The sequence below is a fragment of the Myotis myotis genome, unplaced genomic scaffold (genome assembly GCF_014108235.1).
Source record: "Myotis myotis isolate mMyoMyo1 unplaced genomic scaffold, mMyoMyo1.p scaffold_m19_p_5, whole genome shotgun sequence".
Classification (NCBI taxonomy): domain Eukaryota; kingdom Metazoa; phylum Chordata; class Mammalia; order Chiroptera; family Vespertilionidae; genus Myotis; species Myotis myotis.
This window is the reverse complement of record NW_023416357.1, coordinates 103,591,698-103,608,653: the sequence shown is the minus strand read 5'-3', so window position 1 is coordinate 103,608,653 and position 16,956 is coordinate 103,591,698. Positions and strand designations below refer to the sequence as shown.

The 16,956-nt window shown below is 53.0% G+C and overlaps 2 protein-coding genes across 4 annotated transcripts; one reads left to right on the top strand and one right to left on the bottom strand.

Annotated features, from left to right (window-relative positions):
- Positions 1-4,653: 4,653 nt before the first annotated feature.
- On the bottom strand, positions 4,654-9,360 carry CDIPT (CDP-diacylglycerol--inositol 3-phosphatidyltransferase). Of its 2 annotated transcripts, none has more exons than XM_036308151.1 (6): positions 9,191-9,360; positions 8,388-8,522; positions 7,507-7,660; positions 6,979-7,060; positions 6,581-6,662; positions 4,654-6,464 (listed from the first exon to the last, which is right to left on the bottom strand). In XM_036308151.1, exons 2-6 carry the CDS (start codon positions 8,479-8,481, stop codon positions 6,319-6,321), a joined length of 558 nt encoding a protein of 185 aa, XP_036164044.1. In that variant the 5' UTR covers positions 8,482-8,522; positions 9,191-9,360; the 3' UTR covers positions 4,654-6,318. The 2 variants fall into 2 exon arrangements, with proteins under 2 accessions (XP_036164044.1, XP_036164043.1); XM_036308150.1 differs by lacking the exon at positions 9,191-9,360 and adding an exon at positions 8,621-9,073.
- Positions 9,145-16,518, top strand: LOC118655795 (putative protein T-ENOL). 2 transcript variants are annotated; one of them, XM_036308154.1, is made up of 7 exons: positions 9,145-9,280; positions 10,065-10,149; positions 10,361-10,511; positions 10,777-10,810; positions 11,000-11,057; positions 15,528-15,578; positions 15,668-16,518. In XM_036308154.1, exons 1-6 carry the CDS (start codon positions 9,177-9,179, stop codon positions 15,561-15,563), a joined length of 468 nt encoding a protein of 155 aa, XP_036164047.1. In that variant the 5' UTR covers positions 9,145-9,176; the 3' UTR covers positions 15,564-15,578; positions 15,668-16,518. The 2 variants fall into 2 exon arrangements, with proteins under 2 accessions (XP_036164047.1, XP_036164046.1); XM_036308153.1 differs by having other exon boundaries at positions 15,528-15,790.
- Positions 16,519-16,956: the final 438 nt, after the last annotated feature.

Below are 16,956 nucleotides of genomic sequence, written 5' to 3'. Positions count from 1 at the left end.
GCACTTGGTGGAGCTGGCTCAGCCCCTTCGCCCTCCCACTCTCCTCCACTTCCCTTGAGCGGGTGATGAATTTAAAGCTCTTCGCCTGGTGCCTGGCCCGTGGTAAGGATGCCAGCACTGTTCACTGCCAGGGGCCTCGGGTGAGCGACAGCAGGCAAGGTCATGGTGGGGCATTCCTCCTCCCCATCGCAGCCACCGGCTCCCACGGCCATCTCTACCTCTGAACCCTCCACACCTGCTGCTTCACCCTCACCTCCCAGCACCCAGTCCTCCAACTCAAGGCTTCGGTGACCTTGACCCTGTCCATGTCACTCACTCAAAACCTCCCTTAACCCCCCACCTCTCCCCTCCCAGGTGATACTTAGTGGGAAGGCCCCACCCCACGCTGACCAGCTGTGTGTTGCTGGAAGGGGAACACCCGCATACTCACACACTGGCGCATCTCATGTGAAAGTCATGGCAACAAATCTCCAGGAGACCTAGTGCCGCCCTCTGAATACACGTCTTGGGCTTGTCCTAGATCCCCTCAGGACACCTCTTCACAGCCCCTCTCCTCTCAGCCTCCCCCACACCCCGCCCACGTTCTCTCACCTCTTTGGGAAAATGCAAGTAGCTTGGGCAGGAAGGCCGGCCCCTCCCCAGCAAATCTCCGCTCTCCCTCCTATTCCCAAGGCACGCAGCGCCGCCCCTGGGGCTAGGTCCCACCGATCTCAAGTCCTGAGTGCACTCCTGCATCCATCACCTTCTCTGCCGCCAGTGCCCCCCGGATCGTTGTCACCAGCCAAACATGCTCCGCTCTCTTCCTTGTAGAACCAAAGTGAACTCTCCCCTGGCCCCACATTCCTTCCCGCTGCCACCCGCCTTCATGTTCCCTTCACAGCCAAATTCCTGTTTCCAGTCCTCACTCTCATTATCCCTCAAGCCACTCCAATTAGCTCTTGTCTCCGCTCCATGCTACATGGAAACAGCTCAAATCAGCCTTGCTGATGATGTCCCTGCCGCCAGCCCCAGTGTTCGGTTCTCCGCATCCACCCCTCTCCCACCTGCTTCCCGTGATGCCGCCTACTCCACCTTTCCCACCTCACTGGCCGCTCCCCAGGTGCCTTGGGCGGCTCCACTTCCTCTGCTCAGTCCAGATCATGAGTCACCCTGGACCCTGCTCCCTGACTCAGCCTCTTTCTCAGCCACTGACTGCAAAACCATCTCGTCATCTCAGGTCTCACCCTGAGGTCTGGGCTGATTTCCATTGATGACTTCCATGATGTCTCTACGTGAATCTTTAATGGCCATCAGGCTTGACCACATGACTTGCTCTGGCCAATGAAACTCAAGGGGGAGTGACATCATCATCCTCTTTTCCCTTTTCTGTGGTGACCAGCAGTATCCCATGTAGAGGCTGCTCCATCAGCCTGGGTCCCAGAGAGAAAAATGGCAAGAAGGAGAGGCGCAGCTCACCCACAGTAAACATGCAGCAGGAGCAAGAAATAATATTTGCTGTATGGCATCACTGAGATTTGCGGGGTGGGGTTAATACGGCGGTACAATCTAGCTTATCCTGACTACTATAGGGTGTTCCAAAATTCACACAAGATTTGCAATTGAATTGAATTGCAAATCTTGCGTGAATTTTGGGGCACCCTATACATGCAGCTCACCAAGCTGTGAGATACTACAAGGCAGGAGAGGAAGCTGGTCTTTAAACTGTGTGCATGAGGGTGGGCTCAGCATGGATGGTACGATGAAGCAGACAGGATCTTCCTCAGTGACAGGAAAACGGGCCTTGATGGAAATGCAGTGGAGTTACGGCTCACACTGGAGCCAGGGACTTTTTTTTTTTTTAATATATTTTATCGATTTTTTACAGAGAGGAAGGAAGAGAGATAGAGAGTTAGAAACATCGATGAGAGAGAAACATCGATCAGCTGCCTCCTGCACACCCCCCACTGGGGATGTGCCTGCAACCAAGGTACGTGCCCTTGACTGGAATCGAACCTGGGACCTTTCAGTCCGCAGGCCGACGCTCTATTCACTGAGCCAAACCGGTTAGGGCTGGAGCCAGATTCTAAGTCAATCCCTGGTACCAAATTTATCCTTGAAGGTCCCCTAAACAGCCCATCAAACACAGAACAGCACAGCCTGTTTTCCTCCAGCAGCGGAGCACAGGGCTTTTCTGAGTTGAATACCAGATGGAGCAATGGAATTGTGAAAGGGCCCCTTGAAAACGCAAATCCTGTCTTTAAAGAGCAAGATCACATTCAGCGCGGCAAGGTGTGGTTCACCAAGTCCTCTTTCTCTTCTTCCTAAGCTCACAGCTCCTCTCTATCTCCCAGCGTTCCTTGCACGCTCGTGGGAGTGGTATGTGCCCATTCCCTGCCTTCCCAGCAAGCAGCCTGTGCACCCTCCAGGCGCACCCCCCTCTGCCCATGGCAGCAAGCTGAATGGAACCGCAGGCGGCCAGCAGAGTCCCCACATCTCTGTGTCTGGAGAGCTGCTTCACAATTAGGAGCACCTGATTGGGGCTTAACGTACGTTAAAAATAAACTACTGTGTTTGAGCCACTCTACATCTTGAGGTCAATGCAGCAGTTCAGGCCCTTTACCCATCACAGTACGAGAGGCAGGAGGAGACTCAAGACCACCGGAGGGAACCTCTCAGAGGCAGAGCCCAGTGCGTGGTGAGGCACGGTGGTTCTTCATTCAGGCTAAAAGCGTGCAGCTGAATCCAGGAAGTGACTGCTGCACTTATCCTAACCCATCCGGGCTGCTGTCACAAAGCACCACAGTCTGGGTGGCGCATACGCTACAGAAATGTATTTCTCCCAGTTGTGAAGGCTGCAAGTCCAGGATTAAGGCACCAGCAGGTCAAGTTCTGGCGAGGCCCCTCTTCCTATTCACAGCCAGCGCCTTCTAGCTGCGTCCTCGGGTCTCTTTTATCAGGGGCGCTAACCCCGTCCATGAGGGCTTGTGCCCTGATCACCTCCTAAGGCCCCACCTCCAAACACCGGCACGTAGGGCGCTGGGTTTCCACGCGTGAGTGTTGCAAGCACACGTTCAGACCTTAGCAATATACTAGTGTAATGTGGCTCCACCACACTCCCCAGGTGACTCCAATTCAGCCGGGACTACCCCGCCTCCGGGAGGTGCCAGGGCCACCTGGCCCGAGGCTGCACACACAGGCTCCTCCTCGGCAGGGTCCTCCTGAGCGTGTCCGGTCGCTGGATACGGGACCAAAGGCACCACGCTGTCCTCAGGCCTTGCCCATATTCTGTTTGCGTGGGAGATGCTCACCCTCTTGCCCAACGCTCCCTCGTCTTTTTCAGGTCAGCAGCTGGATTTACGTAGACAGACTCCTGACGTTACTATAAAAGGTTAGGGCCCAAGAGCCGGGGCCATCCAGGGACAGAGGGCTCGAGTGCTCATTGGCTGGAGGGGTTGACGCAGGAAGGATGAAGGTCTTCTCACACCTTGACTGACTGGCCCAGGCCAGGTAGGAGGACACCTGCGGAGCTGAAGGGGCCGCTCAGCTTGTGACTGTCTTCCTCAAGTATAAATGTGTCCCTGTCGCCGTGCTAACACTCCTACAGGCGCCCCCCGGAGAGTCCAGGCGACTTACTGCAGCGTTGTTCATGACGGCGCGACCTGGTTAAACAAGTGATGGGTTCCACGCCACCATTAAGAAGACCACTCACTGGACTGCTGTGTGTGCGGATGTGAAGGCTCCGCAGCCAAGCCAGCCAGGCTGGCCTCCTCCTCAGGACTTCTTTCCTTTTTGGAAAAGGCTTGTTGTATAGCTTAGTACACACTACAGCGTAGGCATCAGTTCAAGCAGAATAATACAAGTCAAAAGCACCTGGAGCAGGGGTAGCTTGTTAGCAGAACAGCGTATATAAAATATTTTAAAACATATGTGTAAGGGTGAGTTTAGACAGGTACATAGCAATGCGTGGCAGTGGTCGCCTCTGGGGAGAAGTGAGCACTTACGGTGCCAGTTGCCTTCATCACCCTTTGAAATGTTGATTTTGAGAGAGAGGGACATGGCAAGGGGGAAAGAGAAACATCCATGTGAGCGCATGCCCCCTACCGGGGATCGAGCCCATGATCCGGGCATGTGTCCTAATCAGGAATCAAACCAGCAACCTTTTTATTTTTATTTATTGATTTCAGAGAGGAAGAGGGAGAGATAGAAACATCAATGATGAGAATCATTGACCAGCTGCCTCCTGCACACCCCCTACTGGGGATCAAGCCCACAACCCTGGCATGTGCCCTTGACCGGAATTGAACCTGGGACCCTCAGTCTGCAGGCCGACGCTCTACCCACTGAGCCAAACCGTCTAGGGCAAACCAGCAACCTTTTTTTTTTTTTTTAAATATATTTTATTGATTTTTTACAGAGAGGAAAGGAGAGGGATAGAGAGTTAAGAAACATCGATGAGAGAGAAACATCGATCAGCTGCCTCCTGCACACCCCCCACTGGGGATGTGCCCACAACCAAGGTACATGCCTTTGACCGGAATCGAACCTGGGACCCTTCAGTCCACAGGCCGACGCTCTATCCACTGAGCCAAACTGGTCAGGGCACCAGCAACCTTTCGATGGTGCACAGGGAGATGCCCAATCAACTGAGACACACCAGCCAGGGCTCATCATTCCTTTTTTTTTAGTCTGCAACCTAATTTTTCCCCTGGTAATATTTTGCCTATTATTTTGAAAGATCCCTTCAATGGCTCCATGTGGCCCTAGGATAGTCCAAATGCCCTACTGAGCTCCTCAGGCCGCTGATGGCTCCCCCCAATCTCTCACTGGTTCTCCACCCCCAACCCCCAGCGCACTTCAGCAACATGATCTCATCAGGTTCCATTTCCGAAACTAGCTCTCTGGCCTCTGTCCTCAGCTGAAAACCAGCCTCTCCTCTGCGTTCTTCTGTCTCCAAACCCGACCAGCTTCCCAAATTGCCCACACCCTTCACCAGCACCTACCTCACAGCACTGCCTACTCCTATGCCCCAACGAACACCTCCCTAACCGCATGACCAGGTCCCCCGCTGGCCTGTGACCTCCGCTCAGCACACACCTGCTGAGTTTCAGCTCTCTGGACACATGGGCCCCCTGGCTACGCTAGTATAAGAATAAAATGAGTAGCAGCTGCAAACAACCCCGGCGCAGGATCCGGCATATGGTAAGCTCAATATAGTTAAAAAAACACACACAAAAAAAGCCAGTGCCAGACAGCAGAGAAAGCTCAGAGGGCAGAGGTGGCTGCTCGGAACAGGTGCCCAGAACAATGCCCACCATCCAGTGGATGCCCAAAAAACGCTTAAGGAGGAACAGTGATTCTCGACCTTCGAGGGAAGAATTGATCACCTGGAGGTGATTAAAATTGCAGACTTCTGGGCCCACCCATAGAGACTCCAACTCTGGTTCAATGTTCTAGAAGCTGAATTAAAAGGGAAAAAAAATACCCCACAGGTGGTCTAAAGACTGCACTGAGAAAGTAACGGTCCTTGTGAATATTTATTAAGCAGCTACAATAGGCCCGGTTCAGGTTAATCTTCATGGGGGGATAGAGAAGGAGCAAGGAAAGTCCGTGCCCTTGTGGGGTTTACATTCTAGGGGCTAGAAAACACCAGGGACAGAAATAAATGCAGACAGCTCGTGACAGTGTCGGAGAGGAAGTGAAGCAGGTGGGCAAGGGGACATGGCCTGACCTTGGGCGGCAGGGAGGTGTCTGTGGAATGAGAGGAAGGACCTAGCCAGTCCACACGGAGGGGAAGCAGCCCCAGGGACCTTCCTTCTTCCCCAAGCTCCCTCACCCAGGCCCCAGTCCTAGAGTATTTCACAGGGAAGCAGGTCCAGGATAGTGAAGCCCCTTTATTATCCAAGTTCTCAGAGCTGGGGCCGACGGGACAGAGGACGCTGCAATGGGGAAGGATCCAGACGGCTCCTTGGGCCCAGCACAGGACCTGCAGGCTTCCTCTGGCCGGTGGCAGAGTTCGGGTACCCCGCCCTGACCCCATCTCCCTCACACAAGTGTCCCTCCAGTCTCGGGCCAAGCCAGACCCCAGGGCCACGCCAGCAGGGGTGACGATGCCCAGCCCTCAGACCAGCCTCCTGGTGCCCGGGAAGCACTGCCTGTGTGGGCGGGGTCTCCTGAGCATCCTTCCTGATTTGGAGCCGAGGGGTGGGACTGGCCTGACCCACTTCCAGCGGGTTGAACACATTAGGAAGACAAGAGCCTGGACCTCCTCGGAGGAAGAGGGGAGCCGTGTGACACAGGAGACTCCCAGGGCAGGGGGGCCGCAGGGGCTGAATTCCGAGGTCACTTTTTCTTGGCGCGGTCGGCCGCATCCAGGGCAGCCATGTTTCGGGCGGCGGTGATCAGGTGGATGACGCTGATGAGGGACTTCAGCAAGGCGACGGGGGCGGTGATCCACAGTCCCAGTCGGAAAAGACCCACAGAGCCAACTGCGGAAGGGAGCAGGGCAATGCTGAGAACACGGGACGCGGGCGAGGGGGAGGGCCCACACCTCCCTGGGCAGGCCAGAACCCCCCGCCCTCCAGCCCTGCCCCTCATCTCCTACCTAAAGGTCCCTCGGAGAAACTGAACAGGTAGAGGAGGCAGTAGAAGAGCTCATTCCCAGCACACAGGGCGAACAGGGCAGGCTGCGCAAACAGCAAACGGGCCGCTTAAACAAGGGGGCGGGGCAGTGTGCAAACCTCCCCCACCCTCAGCACACCCAGGAACGGGGCCAATCCCTGTGAGGATGGGAGCTGGGAGTGAACTGGGGAAGTAAGGGAGTGGATGGCAGGGAGGAATAAAGAGTAACTGCAAGATATTACTTCTCTCTTCAAAAACCACCTACTGCCGAACGATTCCCAGGCCCTCCCCACCCCCACACCTCAGCGTGCAGGGCTCTCCTCCCCTGGGACCAGGGCCCCGCCCAGGGTTTGAGTAAGTGAGGGGGGAGGAAATGCTCACTCGGGAGGTGTAGTAGATACGAAGCACTCGGTTTCCCGACAGGTCGATCATCTTGTGACTTTCACTGCCCCGGACCACAGAGCTTGGGGAGAAAGCAGAGGAATCCATGAGCGTCCATTACCGCCGACACCCACCTAGGCCTTTTCACAGCCTCCAGGAGGGTCCTGGGATTGCCTCTGCTGTACCCAGGAGGACCCGGAGCCCAGCTGAGCACCACTGTTTGGCCCAAAGCCACACAATTACCTAGCTGGGGACAGAGCCAGCATTCAAATGCCACATTGAAAAGCCCCCGTTCCCGTTCCTAGGAGCTGTTAGCTATTTGGAAGCCTTGACTATCCAGTCAGAAGCGTTTTAGGGATTGCTTAATCCAACTGTAGACAAAACTGAAGTTCACTCAGAGAGGACCTGCCATGGTTGTTCAAAGCAAGCTGAAAAGGAGACCTCTCAGATGCCTGAAGCCATCCCAGACACCCTCCCCGGCCGTCTCACCCCTCCCTTCAGCAGGCCAGCACCCCCAGAGCTGCAGACCTGTGGAGGTGCAGCCAGTGGCTGGCCACATCCAGGCTCATGCTGAGCTGGAAGAGCAGGGTGGCACGAGGGTAGAGCAGGGCCAGGTTGACCAGCAGGCACATGGTGGCGCAGCGGTCGGTCAGCATGTCCAGCATGGCCCCAAACCGGGTCCCTGAAAAACGGGGGCTGTGAGCTGGGAGGAAACTGTTCGGGGGCAGCGGATCTACAGCAGGGGCCATAGGTGTGCATCGCTCTGATGCAAAGTCTAAAAGATGAAGAATGTCCACCATCCACTGCCTGGGAGGAAGCAGGCTGCCCCACGGGGTGCGAGGTCAACGGGCAAAGTCCACCATGACATGAAATGAGGAGGCATGGGAGTGTGGAGAGAGAGTGGAGGTGGGGGGCAGGGTGGGGGTGAAAAAGCAAGTTTACAGGTAACTCATCAATCCCAGAACCAAGGGTCCAGGTGTCAAGACAAGGAGACTCGAAGTCGGAGGGGAAGTCTTGGAGGTGGGCCTGGGGCAGAGACTCAGCCCTCCATTTGCCACCTCCCTTGCCCCTGCACCCGCCCTCTAGCAGGCCCCGGGAACCGGGATCGCTGTGCCGGGCACAGTAGCATCCAGGACACACCTGTTGGAGGACATTGACTCAAAGACCTCCGGCACTTCACTGCCCATCCAGTCTTGCTATGACACCCCCTCCCTATCAGTGGGTTCTCCCCCTCAGCTCGCTTAAACCCCTTCTGCAAAACCAGGCCACGCAGTTCTGCTCGACAGAGATGAGAATGACAGCGTCCTTGGATCCCAGGGCACCTGCCCACCCTCCGGTCCCCAGGAGGCAGGAAAAGGGAGCAGCGGGTTGTTGTGCCTCAAGGTTGGCTGGGAGGAGTTGTCTGTCACCTTGATTAAGGATTCGCGCAGCGTATCCATCGAAAGCGTCCAGGAGTCCGCTCAGCAGGTAGAAGGAGGAGGCCGTGAGGGGGCAGCAGGGCATGAAGTAGAAAGAAATGATGGCGAAGACGATCCGGGCATAACCTTGGGATGGGACGGGGGAGACGGATGGGGCGGGATCAGGAGGGCTGCCCAAGGCCCCTCTCCCTGCGCTCCGGCCCGGCGCCGTGGGCAGCACTCACCAATTAGGTTAGGCACAAACAGGAAGATATTTTCGCTTGGCATCGCGGCGGCCCCCTTGCCGCCCCGGGCCGACCCGGGGGTGCCAGCTGTTCACCCAGAGAGGATCTCAGCCCCGCCGCGCGGCCTCACCCTCCTGCCCGGCGCACCGGCGGCGCCCACCGCGCGCCACACCCCGCTGCCCGCGCCCGGCCCCAGATGTGAAAGCTCGCAGCCCGCGGGAGCCCGGGCCGCCCCAGCTGTGAGCCGGGCGCAGGGGGCGCGCACACCCCGCCCTTCCGATGGGCGGACCCCCGCCTCCGCCCGCCCCGCAGTCTCCAGCTGCGGTCCCTCCTGCTCCAGTGGTGCTCAGCTTCCGAGAATCTACTCTTCTGCGCGCGTACTTCCAAAATTGGAGAAAGGAAACGGAGGCCTTAAAAAATGGCTGCGGCCCCTTTAAGACCTGCCCGCTTCCTTTTCCTTTTCCTCCCTCCGCCCCTTTCCATCGGCTCGTACCAAGGCACGGGGGGGGGGGGAGGAAGGGACGGAGAAGGGGAGGTCCGGAGGGGAGAGGCCTCGATGAATATCCGTACTTTGCTTTCGGAGGCGGGTGTGACTCCCTGGAGACAAAGACGAGGAGGGGAAACTCCGTCCTCCCGCGTCCCCGCGTCCCCGGAGGCGAGGTGATGTAGTACAGTCCGCGGCGTCCTCTCCCCGCCCTCTCCAGCCTCCCGGGCGCTCGCGGGCTCGGGCGGCGCGGCGGCGGCTAGAGAGGCTGGAGGGCGGCCCGGGGCGGGGCTGCCGCTCGCGTGCCCCTAGTGGTGGGAGGACCAGGTCGCAGGCTCCGCCCGAAGAGCGGCGCGCGCTTCTCCAGCTGGGACCTGCGGGGGATGGAGGAGAAGCCGGAGCAGCGCGTGCCACTCGCCGGAAAATGCTCCCCGCGCCCCTCCCGGCCTTTGGTTCTGGAATCCCTCATCTCCTGGCAACGGGGCCGCGGAACCCCGCAAACACCAAGGGTTTTATAGGAACGGGCAGCGGCGTCGCCGCCGGGGCCCCTCTTTCCTACCTCGGCCTTCCTCCCCGCTCCACCTCCCCGTCCCCGCGGCCTGTCACCGGGGCCCCGAACCTCCCCCGCCTCCCTCCTGCCCGGTAGCCCAAGATTCAGCCCGTCTGCCAGGTCGGGGCGGCCTTGTTTGGGAAGGGCTGTGGGTGGGAAGGAAAGAGGCCCCAGAGACCGGCGGGAGGGGGTGACTGTGGAACTTCCCACCCAACTTCCCACCCAGGGAGATTTAAGGCGACGGTTTTTATTTTATTTTTTACTTCCCCCTTCCTCCCTAGAGAACTACGGAGGCAGGATGGTTTTTTATCTAAAGGCCTGCTTTAAGCCTGGGCCTGGGGAATGAATGGAGCGGGAAGGGTGTGGAGGAAGTGGGCTGGTTTCTCAGCACAGATTCCCACTGTCCCCAGGGGGATGGAAGCCAGTCCAGCCAGGAGTACGGAGAGGAAGGGGAGCGGGCTGTCCCAGGCTGCAGCGTCCTTGAGTGGAGGTTCGGTGAGCATTGGAGGGGGCTCTAGAGGTGGGGGCGAGCCCAAGTAGAGTCTGGCCAGGGCACCCAGACTCCCCCTAAGAGGCTCTACCCCCAGCACTAGGCCCCCCACTTACAGGGCCCCACATCTCAGGGCCCAGCCCTTCAACTCCTTAGATGCAGGGCCCCCAGTCTGCAGGAACTCCCAGGCTGAGCCCTCTGACTTTCCCTCACCAGAAGCCTTCACTATCCCGTTCTGAGGAGTTCCTGGCCCAGATCAGCACAGAACTCACCGATGAGGCCTTGTTTGTTGCTGGCTACCGCGTGAACCCTGTGCCCAGCATGGAAAAACAGACGCAAGACCAAGAGACTCAGATATACAAACACGGTGATTCCCCCGAGTCAGGACCACTGTGTCCAGAGACTCCGATAACTCTAGTTCCAGCTCCTGACTCCTTCCCAACCACAGCTGACTTCTCCGGGAATCTGCCCATCTCCCCTATCTCCCCCATCTCACAGCCAGACGCCCCCCACTAACCAGGACCCACTCCTCATTGCTAGCTAGGAATCCCCGCAGTCTCCTCCCTAGCCCATCTGTTGGTGGCCATGTGCTGAGGGATAGTCCTTTCTCTGACTGGGGCCTCTGCTTCCAGAGTTCTTCACCAAGACCCAAGGCACCGACACTTGGTGAGTGAGGCTTCCAGGGAGACGCCCGTTGTCCTGGGAGGAAGATGAGCCTGTAAGGGGAGAGAGTGAGGATTTGACAACGTCCCATCCGGACGGGGGGATTTTTAAACCTGGCCGTCCTATTCTCTTCGGCGCCGACCCTGGAATTCAGAGTTCTCATCCCTCTCCCTTCCCTTCCACCATCTCCAGCTCTGACAGGAACCATGCCTGCACCAAGGCACACCTTCTGCCATCCTGTCATGACAAGGTATGAACAGGGTCCCCAGAGGACGAGGTCATTCGGTAGTAACCAAATATTTAGGAACTTGGGACACAGAAAAGAATGATACGGCCCTTGCTCTTGTAGAGGTCACAGTTTAGTGTGGGGCCAGTCAAGTGTATGGCCAATTACAATGTAATATGGGTGAGTTCCCGTAACAGAAATGGAAACAGCAAGAGGAGCACTTATCCCTGATCAGTTGGGACAGAAACAAAAGGAATCATGGAGCTTCCTGGAAGAGGTGACACGACAGAATTATCCAGGGGAGAACATGTTAGTAGGTAGGGGTTATACCAAGTGTCGGGCTTGTGTGAGCAAAGGCACAAAGGTGAGTCTCAGTAGAGTGAGTGTGAGTATATGTGTGTGTGTCTTCCTAGGGCAGGGGAGAGGTGAGACTAGAGTAGTTAAACTGTTGGGAGTATCCAGGCAAGGTAGCCAGGGACTAATCAAGAGAACTTACTAAGATCCTTATGTGTGCTTTATTAAGATCCTTATTTATTTGTTTGTTTGTTTGTTTGTTTGTTAATCCTCACCCAAGGATATTTTTTCCATTGATTATTAGAGCGAATGGAAGTGTGTGTGGGGGGAGGGGGAGGGGGGGGAGAGATACATCTAAATGAGAGACACATCGATTGGTTGTCTCCCACATACACCACAACCAGGGACCGAGGATTGAACCTGCCACCCAGGTACCTGCCCTTGACCAGGAATTGAATCTGTAACCCTTCGGTGTGTGGACCAATGCTCTAACCACTGAGAACACTGGCCTGAGCAAGGTCCATAGATGTTTTCCTAGCCGAGGAGTCACTGAAGAGATTAGAGTAAGAGCAGTTGGAATTTTAGATTAGTCATTCTAGTGGTCAGTGGGGAGAGTGAATTGGGAAGGGGAAAGACCAGAGGCAGGGAGGCCAGTTAGAAATTACTCCAAGAGACTAAGCTAAAGATGACTAGGTCCTGAATTGTCACAGTGAGAGTAGAGATGAAAGGGCAGATATAAGAAATAAAGACCAACCCAAAGCAATCTGTTTTTAATACAATCCCTATCACCAGTGGCACCAATGGCATTTTTCACAGAACTGGAAGAAATAATCCTAAAATTTATATGGAACCAAAAAGGACTCTGAAGGGCCACAGCAATCTTGAGAAAGAAGAACAAAATTGGAGGTATCATGCTACCTGATATCAAACTATACTACAATGCTATAGTAATCAAAACAGCATGGTACTGGCAAAAAAACAGACATCAAGATCACTGAAACAGAGAGCCCAGAGATAAACCCATGTCTATATGGTACAATGGAGTAGTGACAAGCTATTCAATAAATGGTGTTAGGAAAACCAGATAGATATATGCAAAAAAATGAAACCAGACTACTCTCACACCAAATACAAGAATAAGCTCAAAATGGATTAAAGACTTAAATATTAAGATCTGAAATCATAAACCTCCTAGAAGAAAACATAGGCAGCAAACTCTTGACATTGTGCTGAGTAATATATATATATATTTGGATATATCTCCTCGGGCAAGGGAAACAAGTAAAAATAAACAAATGGGGTTGCATCAAACTAAACGTTTTTACACAGCAAAGGAAACTATCAACAAAACAAAAAGACAGACCTATCTATTGGGAGAAGATATTCACCAAGGATATATTCAATAAGGGGCTAATATCCAAAATGTATACAGAATTCATACAACTTAACACCAAAAACCCAAACAATCGAATTGAAAAATGAGCAGAAGACCCGAATGGGACATACAGTTGGCCAATATACACATGAAGTCACACTAATCATCAGAGAAATGCACATTTAAACCACAATGAGATATCACCTCACACCTGTCAGAATGGCTACCATCAGTAAATCAACAAAGTGTTGGCCAGGATGTGGAGCAAAGGGAACCCTTGTGCACGGATGGTGGGAATACAGATTGGTGTAGTCACTATGGAAAATAGTATGGAGGTTCCTCAAAAAATTAAAAATAGAACTACGTTATGACCCAGCAATTGCACTTCGGGGTATTTCTATAAAGAAATCAAAAACACTAATTTGAAAAGATATATGCATCCTTGTGTTCACTGCAGCATTATATGGAAGCAACCTAAATGTCTGTCAATAGATGATTAGTACATATATATAACGGAATATTACTTGGCCATAAAAAAGAATGAAATCTTACCATTTGCAACATGGATGGAACTAGAGGGTATTATGCTAAGTGAAATAATTCAGTCAGAGAAAGACAAATACCATATGACTTCACTTATATGTGGAACCTAAAGAACAAACTGAACGAATGAATAAAACAGAAACAGACTCACAGTTACAGAGAACAAACTGAGGGTTGTCAGATGGGAGGGGTTTGGGGGATTGGTTGAAAAAGCTGAAGGGATTAAGAAGTACAAATTGGTAGTTACAAAATAGTCACAAGGATGTAAATAAAGCACAGCATAGGGAATATAGTCAATAATATTGTAATAAGTATGTATGATGCCAGGTGGGTACTTATCAGGGATCACTTTGTAACTTACATAACTGTCTATATAACTGTCACTATGCTGTACACCTGAAACTAATATAAAATAATGCTGAATGTCAACTGTAATTGAAAAAAGAAGAAAAATAAAGACCAGGAAGATTGAGTTTGGTAATCGATTAGAAATATTAGCAGGGGCAAAATGCAGAAATCAGATGACGGCCAGGTTTCTGATTTGGGTAATCTAAGTCTGATGTCATGCTTCTGTTCAGAACTCCACAGTAGTTTCCATTTCGGAGTAAAAGCCGAAGTCCTCCAGTGGCTTACAAGGCCCTACATGATCTCTCTCCTCCCACCCATTGTCCCTCCAACCTCATTGCCTAGAACTGCACCCTGCTTTACTGCACTCGGTCATGCCAGCCTTCTCGTTCCTCTTGGAGCGTGGACGTCATCCTTCTGCCTTTGAACAGATGGGGTTTGAGGTGCCCACAGAAACTCCAGGTGGAAATACCCTGTGGACAGTTGGAAATATGGCTTCAATCTCATTGAAGCAGTCTGGCCTAGGAGGGAGGTGGCATTTGAAGGGTGTGCAGTTGCCCTGGGCAGGGTGGGGGTGGTGTACAGCATAAGAAAGAAGAGGGTGCTGCGGATGGAGGCTTGGGGAACCTCTCCTTTTAAGAGATTGGCAGAGTGAGCATTGACCTATGAACCAGGAGGTCACAGTTCGATTCCCAGTCAGGGCACATGCCAGGGTTGTGGGCTCGGTCCCCAGTGGTGGGTGCACAGGAGGCAGATGATCAATGATTCTCTCATTATTGATGTTTCTCTCCCTTCCTCTCTCTGAAATCAATAAAAACATTAAAAAAAAAAAAAGATTGGTAGAGGGGGAGAGAGGGATTCATGAAGAAGGCAGGAAAGGAACTGATAGTCACCAAATGTTTATTGAGTGTCCATATGTGTCAGGTCCAGCAGGCCATGGGAATAGTCATGTCTCTGACAGAGGCTGCTACTTCAAAGGTTCACGACGGAGAGCAGAGGCAAATACAGCTCACAACCAGCCCCTCTTCTTGTCCTCCAGGATCTGACTCTAGTGCCTTTAGGACATTTGATCTCTCCCAATTGGTGTTGGAAGCAGCTTCAAGTAGCATAAAAGCCTGGGCCTGAGTAGCTAATTTGCTGTTTACTGGATAGTCTCGTGCAAGTTGCTGCCCTTGCCCCATGTGTCAGATGGGGACCTTGGACACAATGCCCTGTGAGGGCCCTGCCTGCCCATATAGTAGTTTACCTTCCTTTCCTAATGGTACTTCATTGGGGATTTCATCCCGAGCTAAATAACACCCCTTCATCCACCTGCTGGCCCCTGGTGGTCCCAAGAGACTTTTCCTTATGCTCAAGAAAGAACATGGAAGCTTACAGATCTTCGAATTGCCCCTTGAATTGTAGGGCATTGTAGGTGGTCAAAATATTGAGTGGGGGAATGGATGAATAGATTGGGGAGGGTAAGTAAATGTGCGAATAAATAAATGGTAGATAAATTCATTAGTAAGCACCCACTGTGTGCCAGCACTACTCTAATAAGCACTCACTGTGTGCCAGCACTACTCTAGGAGCTGGAGTATAGATGGGAGCCAAATAGAGTGCCTGCCTTCAAGAAGTTTAAATGGGGGTGGGGGCGAGTGATTAGATGGTAGAGACATGGGTGGGTGGGTGAATGAGGGATAGATGGATGGGCAGACAGATGATGAGTGGAAAGATGGATGGGGAATGTTGGGTAGATGTGTGAATGAATTGATGGATGGAAGCAGAATGGTGGGTGGGTAGATAGATGATAGATGGGGAATGGTAGATGGATGGATAGGTGGGGCAGGGGTTGGATGGATAGGGGAAGAATGGGAGGATAAAAAAAAATGGGCCTTGGATCTAGAGTCACAGCCTCAAAAATAAATAAAGAGTCACAGCCTCTTTTTCTTTTCTAGGGAGCTCTGCCTAGCAGCTTGACCTCTGAAGGATGATCCCAACCCCTTTTGGTACTGCTCTCGGCCCCTCATGCCCTCCCCCATTCTGTGCCTCTACAACATGCCTCAGAGCTCTTTTCACACTCATTAATCACTTCCAGTCATCACCCCTGAAGCCTCCAGAATGTCCTGGAACCATCACACATCCCTCCACCCTCAGCTGGCAAGGACACCGCCAGAAAACCAAGGCTTAAATAAAGAGACAGATCCTTCCCTCCTCCCAACCCTGGCAGTGCTCGGTGTGACTTCTCTGGCATGGAGATGCGGGAGGAGTGGCCTTTCTTTTTCTTTTCCTTTTTTTTGTCAGATGTGTGGACATATTATTGGAGCGGTTTTAATTCAGGGCGTTATCTATCAACCTGCTGGCAGAGGTGTGCTCATGGATCCCTACCCAGCCTCCTAGCCAAACGTTAGCACCATAAGGTCCGGGCCTGGCATCTGAGCAGGTCCACTCTTGCCACCTCTGCCACCAAAGTCGGGCTGTGGTCTCCCCTCTGAGCTTTGGGGTCTCCTGCCGATGGGAACATATCACATCCTTTACTAGCCAGAGGCAATTCGGCAGGCGTTGTGGAGTTTTCATTTACATTCCAGTCTGGCCAATAGTGTAGCTTCTTGAGGAAGTCAGTTCGTAGCTCTGAGCCAGTTTCCTTATCAGAACATGGGAATAACTGTCCTTGCCTCACAGGGTTAAAAACATGCATACAAAGTGCTTAGCACAATGCCTGGCCCAGAATAAATGCCCCAAACTCAGGTTATTATCAAGATCAATTTGCCCCATGTTCTCCTAAAATTCAACCCCCTTTTGAGTATTTCAGTATCCTTTTGAATGTCCTAAATGTTTAATTGTATTTAAATATACATTTTCAATTAAGTAAAAGCCAATTAATTTAGAAACTCTTTAGACAAACAGGCTATGGATTCCTTATGTTAAAAATTAAAGTAGAAATGGACACAGGATACAAAGTAAGCTCACGGGTTATGACATCTGCAAATATCACCAATGCTTGGTAGACCTATAACAGCAGATATGCTTAAGTGCCAAAATGGTGAGTGGGTGGAGATAGTACATTTGGATACAAAAATTCTCGGGAGGCGGGTAAACATGAGACAAATTGACACCTGTTTGTCTCCTGTCTAACAGTGAGGGAGGAGATGGGACTGCTGTCAGCTACCTCCTGGGGAGACGAGGCCAGAAACAGCAAGCCTGGGTGGAGAGAGCACCGAGGCGCAGAAGGGGCTTGTCCCAGCCGGTCCTCAAAGGCTGCCCCTACAGCCAGGCTTTCGACCCCTTGACACTGCTCTGAGCCTAGTCTTAGATCCGCCTCCACCCCCAATTGTTCCCCTCCCCCAGCTCGCTCTCCAGAGAGGCCACCATCACCCTCTCCCATGC

Excerpts from the sequence above, each read along its gene's own strand:
- CDIPT (XM_036308150.1), bottom strand. The coding sequence starts at position 8,663 with ATGCCAAGCGAAAATATCTTCCTGTTTGTGCCTAACCTAATTG. Across the intron at positions 8,523-8,620 it reads GTTTGTGCCTAACCTAATTG|GTTATGCCCGGATCGTCTTC; the intron begins GTGAGTGCTGCC and ends TCCCATCCCAAG. Across the intron at positions 7,661-8,387 it reads TGCGCGAATCCTTAATCAAG|GGACCCGGTTTGGGGCCATG; the intron begins GTGACAGACAAC and ends CCCGTTTTTCAG.
- LOC118655795 (XM_036308154.1), top strand. The coding sequence starts at position 9,177 with ATGAATATCCGTACTTTGCTTTCGGAGGCGGGTGTGACTCCCTGGAGA. Across the intron at positions 10,150-10,360 it reads CGTCCTTGAGTGGAGGTTCG|AAGCCTTCACTATCCCGTTC; the intron begins GTGAGCATTGGA and ends TTCCCTCACCAG. Across the intron at positions 10,512-10,776 it reads GACTCAGATATACAAACACG|AGTTCTTCACCAAGACCCAA; the intron begins GTGATTCCCCCG and ends CTCTGCTTCCAG.